The sequence below is a fragment of the Xyrauchen texanus genome, chromosome 29, assembly GCF_025860055.1.
Source record: "Xyrauchen texanus isolate HMW12.3.18 chromosome 29, RBS_HiC_50CHRs, whole genome shotgun sequence".
Lineage (NCBI taxonomy): Eukaryota > Metazoa > Chordata > Actinopteri > Cypriniformes > Catostomidae > Xyrauchen > Xyrauchen texanus.
The window spans coordinates 28,861,756-28,867,777 of NC_068304.1; the positions used below are offsets into that span (position 1 = coordinate 28,861,756).

Here is a 6,022-nt window from a genome sequence, read left to right on the forward strand (position 1 = left end):
ACAAATAATAACATAAAAGCTTAAAGCCATTTCCTTTTTAACTGGCTGTTTTGATGAGGTGAAGATTTAATAATCTTTTTTATTATAATTTTTATTTACATCAAACTACGAATGCATTAGGTAACAAGTTAGTCCATTTGAGCCTTCTCCCAGTTCATCCATCAGTTATTTTCACCACTTCCAGAGCAACAAGTGGAATGGCAAGTTTCTAAGAACCACTGTGACAAACTGTGTTAAGAATTAACACACTATCGTGTGGTGTGTGATACTACTTGGTATCGTGATACTTTTGCTGGGATAGTTTTGTAAGATATGATTATGGTGTCGTCAAAACCCTAGTAGAAACAAAGTAAATCTAATTTAATGACTTATTACAAAATAAGTGGGAGTCTTGTTGTTTCCCTAAATATGTATTTTTTTCAGTTTAATCATCTGTATGCATGCATTGTCATGCCTTTCACATACAAAGTGCTTTATTTACACATTGTAAGAAAAAAATCTGCCATTTTTACTCTTCTGGCTTGTCCGTGCACAAAAAAACTGACAAGGATCGGCAAATAATTACCTCAATGAGTAGCCTTTTGAAATTTTCCCATCATGTGTTTTTTAGTATTCCTGTCTGGTTTTATGAGAATAATGTAACATTTCGGCACAAATATACTCAACAATAAGCCAAAGGCAGATGACAAAATTGCAAAAATCTCTACCGCAACTGTGTACTTGCCAGGTGAACTGATATAAGCAGGTATGAATGTTACCCAAACAGCACAAAATATGAGCATACTGAACGAGATGAACTTGGCCTCGTTAAAATTATCTGGTAGTTTTCTAGCCAAAAAGGCCAGTACCAAACAGATTGCTGAGAGAATGCCAATGTATCCCAAAACTGCATAAAACCCAGCATCCGAGCCTGTGTTACATTCTAAAATGATCTTTTTATTGTTATACTTAAGAACTTTATCAGGAAATGGTGGGTTTATTTTAAGCCATAGTATACAGATAACTACTTGAATTGCAGTGCATGAGAACACAATGATTCTTTGCTGAACTGGCCCAAACTTTCCAGCCATATTATTTCCTGGCAATGTGGCTCTGAAAGCAGTGACAACTACTAGGGTTTTCCCCAAAACACAAGAAATGCAGAGAGCAAAAGTGACCCCAAATGCCGTATGACGTAGCATACATGACCAGACTGTTGGCTCCCCAATGAATGTAAGAGGGCAAAGGAAGCACAACAATAAAGAAAAAAGTAAAAGTGAGCTCAGCTCTGAATTGTTAGCTTTCACCATAGGTGTTTCTCCAAAGCGTAAGAAGACAATCATAGTGGCTAAAGTAAGAATGGCTCCAAATATTGATAGTGCAGTCAGAATTATACCCATTGTTTCATTATAAGACAGAAACTCTGTAATTTTCATGACACATGTGTCTCGTTTCTCATTTGACCAGTATTCTTCAGGGCAAAGAATGCAGTCTGTTGCTCCTGTAAATTGGACAGAAAAAATATTTATGGAAATTATGATATTGGAGTAATTAGTGAGCATTAAAGGAATAGTTCAACCAAAAGTGAAATATTTGTCATCATTTATTCATCCTTGTGTTTTTCAAACCTGTATTACTCAAAACTAAATGTTAGGCAGAAGTTTAGCCCCAGCACTATTCACTTTGTTTTTATGAGAAAAAATGCACTTCCACAGCAATGAAAGTGAATGGTGACTAAGGCTGACATTCTTTCTAACATCTGATTTTGTGTTCCGTGGAAAAAAGAAAGTCATACAGGTTTGGAACAACATGCAAATGAAATTATTTTAAGTTTTTGATTAATTATTCCTTTTTATGTACAGCATGTACGGAGTACACGTGAATGGGTAACAACACCTGTTGTATTTGATATTGAACCGTCAGCACAAGGGATGCAGTCAAAGCAGCACACCGGCCGTCCTTTTATTTGTGCTTTTCTTGTACCACTTGAGCAGGTGTCTGAGCACACTGCTTTCGGTATCTGACAAGTTAACATGTGTTAGCCAATTTATAATCAAAGAATACTAAGTCACATGTTCAAGTAGGAGTTTTAAGTACCACATTTCCTGTGTTCCAGTGGATGTCATCCTCTTTTATTGTAAGTTTATATGTTCCATCTGTGGATGTGCTGAAATAGCCGACTGCTACATGTTGCACCTCTCCCTCTCTTAACTGCCAGTTTATGACCTCATATGATGCAGGTGGGTCTCCATTCTCATCAAAGAACACATTTTCTCCATATCCATCCACAAAATTCACCCTCTGCAAGTGATGACTGACCTTAGAATAAAGTACAAAAGAAAATCAAACTGATGAACTATGATTTTTTTGTTGTTTTTAATTAATAAATTATATAGTTTGCTCACCATTTTAGGAGTTATCTGTGATACATTCAGACACTGTCTTAAGACATCATTTGTATCCACTTTGCAAAATAGCAATTCATGAAGAGCATGTGCAATTGCATATACAGCTTGATAGACATTATATGTTACTCTCACTTGTGTCACATCAAAGAATTTGTCTGTGAAATTAAGTTTTTCTTCTCCTGTGCACACTTGACTGTTGAGTGTGACATTTGCAGATTGCAGCCCACAGTTATGACAAGGTCTACAGCCAACCATTGTTTCCCAGAAGTCACTGATGAAAGCAGATTGTGAGTTAGAGTAAGGACTGATGTTTTTTAGGAAGGGTCCTAGTTTGGGCATAGCCATCTTTCGTACCACAAATCCAACCGTGCCTCCAAATGACTTGAACATTTCAGGAGTAGAGGGTCTTGCTGCAGTTACCCAGGCTTCACTTGCAATCCACTGGATTCCTGTGATGTTTTGTTCCACAACCTCTTTCATTAGAGGATGCAGATCTCCTTCTGGCACAAACGCCAGGATCACTTTTACGGTAGATTGTTTTATTAATTCAACAACTTCAAGGATTTTACTCTGTGGATATGTCCTCAAAATTGTGCCAACAAATGCAATGCAGACTCCCATTTTTTCAACTTCCTTTGTGAAGGCTGAAATCCCATTTCTTCCATAATCATTGTCAGACTGTAAAGCTCCAATCCAGGTCCATCCATATAGTTTAACAATAGCAGCCAAGGCCTTTGCTTGGTAGTAATCACTCGGTATTGTACGAAAAAATGACGGATATTTTTTTCTGTCACTCAAGCATGCACATGTTGAAAAGTAACTTACCTAGATACAGATTCAAATTATGCAGTTAGTTTATTGCAGTATGACAACATCAGGGACATTTAAATTGATTAATTTTACCATTACCATTGGAACTCTGAATGGTCCAAACATTCCGGCTACCGCTAAGGACTGTGATGATCCTGATTCAGCTACAAGAGCTGTTAAAGGGAGGCGACATTGAGTTGTAGAGACCTCTTCCTCCTGCTCACTTGCCAGTGTAAGAGCCGCACGTAAAACATTAGTGGGAGAAGCACAAGAGTCCATTATTTTATAGCCTAAAGAAATGTTAGGAAGCAAAAACTCATCTTGGTTTATCTCATCTATTGCAAACATCATGACCTGAATCCAACGGAAGGCACGTAGGTCAAATCTGTGAAAAAAATTTGAGTAGAAAAATCATGCATGCCTAATTCTTGCTCATGATAATTTTTGTTAACAAGCATACTCTTGAACTTACCCCTTACAATTTGCCCTTGGCATTTTTCTCTCAAATGAGGCAATAACATTTTCTTGTTTGTTAAAAATAGGAAAAATTGCTCCGATCATGATGTCCCCTGCTTTAAAAATATTAGGCATATCAAATTTACCAAGCAGCTGACATGTGAAGCCCATATGTACGAATAACAGAGAGCAAGATAGGAAAATGTAAACACTTCCCATGGCTGAGCGGTGGCTCAGAAAGAATACGGCTGAGTTCTGGCTCTGTTATATATAGTATTTCTCCTACCTATAATGAATATTGATTTATTATTGCAGAAGGTGTGCCACCTGGAGTGTGTGTATTTTCCCTGGTGAGTTGAAGTAGCAATAAGGGCACACAATTCTAATTTTCTAAATTTATAGTGTCTGTGCACAAAATATTAGATATTTTTTTGTGTGGTGGCATTGTAAAAAATGCGTTTGTGTGAAGTCTTCCTTTCCACTAAATACAATCTTATATCCATTTAGATTGATAAGGAATAAGTAATACTAATACTATTAATAGAAAGTATTATTAAAATTTGTAAATCTTTAAATTGTGTGTAAAAAACATTTGCCTACTTGGGTTGTTTAATAGGTGGAAACGTCTAGGTTACTGTTGTAACCTCCATTCCCTGATAGAGGGTACGAGACGGTGTGTCGAGTGAAGCGACACTAGGGGACTTTCTTGAACTCCTCGGCTACCTCTGAACTTGAGAAATGGCCAATGAGAATTTGGCAGACAGATTTTGCATGTCACTCCCCCGGACATATGTATATAAAGTTTATTCAGATTTTGCACCGAGGAGCCGAGAATAAGGTTTGGCATTGCAGTGGCTCAGTTCAGCGTCGTGGCCAGGAGGACACAACGTCTCTTTCCCTCCATCAGGGAATGGAGGTTATAACTGTAACTTAGACGTTCCCAATCTGTCACTCACTTTGATGTTGTGTCGAGTGAAGCGACCCTAGGGGTCCCTATTCAAACACGCCATGCGCTGAACCGTGAACGTGCGCTGCTGATGCAGATGTGGGCAGGCAGTTGCATGCCAAAGAGACAGGCTGCATCAGACTGCATGTACCCTTCCCCATCGGCCCATAAAATTGTCATAAACAAAGGTGGAAGTTGGGAACAAAGTGACGTGCCAAGCATGGGAGCAGGCCGCGCCAGCCGCACCTTTTCTCTCTCTATGTTTCTCGCATAGAGTTAAAGCAGGTGGGGCCATCTTAACGCTATCACACGCATCAAGAAAGGCGTTCTTTCCCAACTCCTAATCTTTCTGGGGGAAAAGACCCCACAGAGACCACCACCTGCCCAGGCTGGGGGAAGGTAAATAGTGGTGAAATGCCAATCATGGGTTTTCAGGCCACATGTGGAAATGGCGCGGTGGTAGATCCTTCCAGCTGAGAGGGAGGAGTTGCTACAAACAGGGCGACTGCCCAAGGGAGACGTGGGTCTGCCCGTAGGGGGACGGTACCACAGAAAATACACACAGGGGGATTAATCCACAAAGGCCCATACTGTGGAGCACCTATTCCAGTACAGGGTCATTTTAGTACCTGAAGTGGGTCTGGTTGGGGAATTCCTCCACTGAAAAGAGCGGTCTTAATCATCTCAGTGGAGGGGAAAGGCGCTATGTGCAAGCGGAACTCCCGGTCAGACGTTCTGCATTCCCGAGTTCTACGTGCTCGGACCTGAGAGAACATGGGAAGAGACCGACTCAACCCTGTGATTGTAGAATCTCGTAAAGGTATTGGGAGTTGCTCACTGCTCTGCATATGTCTGCTAGGGAGGTGCCGTTGGCCAGTGCCCATGAGGATGCCTCACTTCTCGGTCACACGATGGTATCAACGACCCAGTGGGAAAGCCTCAGACAGCGTTTCCTTTCTGCTTTCTGCCAAAGAGCTGCTCAGAACATCTAAAGCTCTGCGTATGGTCCACATATGTACGCATCCACCCCTATGTAGTTCCGGGATGTGGTCGATTTCTCTCCTCTCAGTCACAGGCGCTGCCTCGTGTGTCTGGGCCGCGAACACACTGAGACAGCATTTGTGAATGGTTTGTGTTCTCACTATGAGAACCTTATCATGGCAATGTTGCGGTCGTGGCTTTCCTCCTTAAAGTGGAACGGCACTCTTTCTTCCCACAGGATTGAGGATGACCCAGGCGATTTGGGGATGGCAGCAGGCTCTGTTTCGCTGGGTAGATCCCAACAAACCACCCGGCCCCCGGCATGCTCATTAACTTCAGTTCGAGCTCGAGGTGAGAGCAGCTCACCTCACGGCCAGTCTGTTTACTCCTTTCGCCGCTGCATCAAAGAGTGTTCCGGTGTCTGATGCGGAAGACTCGTCTG

General features: G+C 41.1%; 1 protein-coding gene across 1 annotated transcript; it reads right to left on the bottom strand.

Moving 5' to 3' along the window:
• Positions 1-566: 566 nt before the first annotated feature.
• Positions 567-3,806, bottom strand: LOC127623041 (extracellular calcium-sensing receptor). Its single transcript, XM_052097249.1, has 6 exons — positions 3,670-3,806; positions 3,297-3,582; positions 2,385-3,212; positions 2,077-2,298; positions 1,876-1,999; positions 567-1,480 (listed from the first exon to the last, which is right to left on the bottom strand). The coding sequence occupies exons 1-6, from the start codon at positions 3,786-3,788 to the stop codon at positions 567-569; spliced, it is 2,493 nt and encodes an 830-aa protein (XP_051953209.1). The 5' UTR covers positions 3,789-3,806.
• Between the last annotated feature and the right edge of the window lie 2,216 nt (positions 3,807-6,022).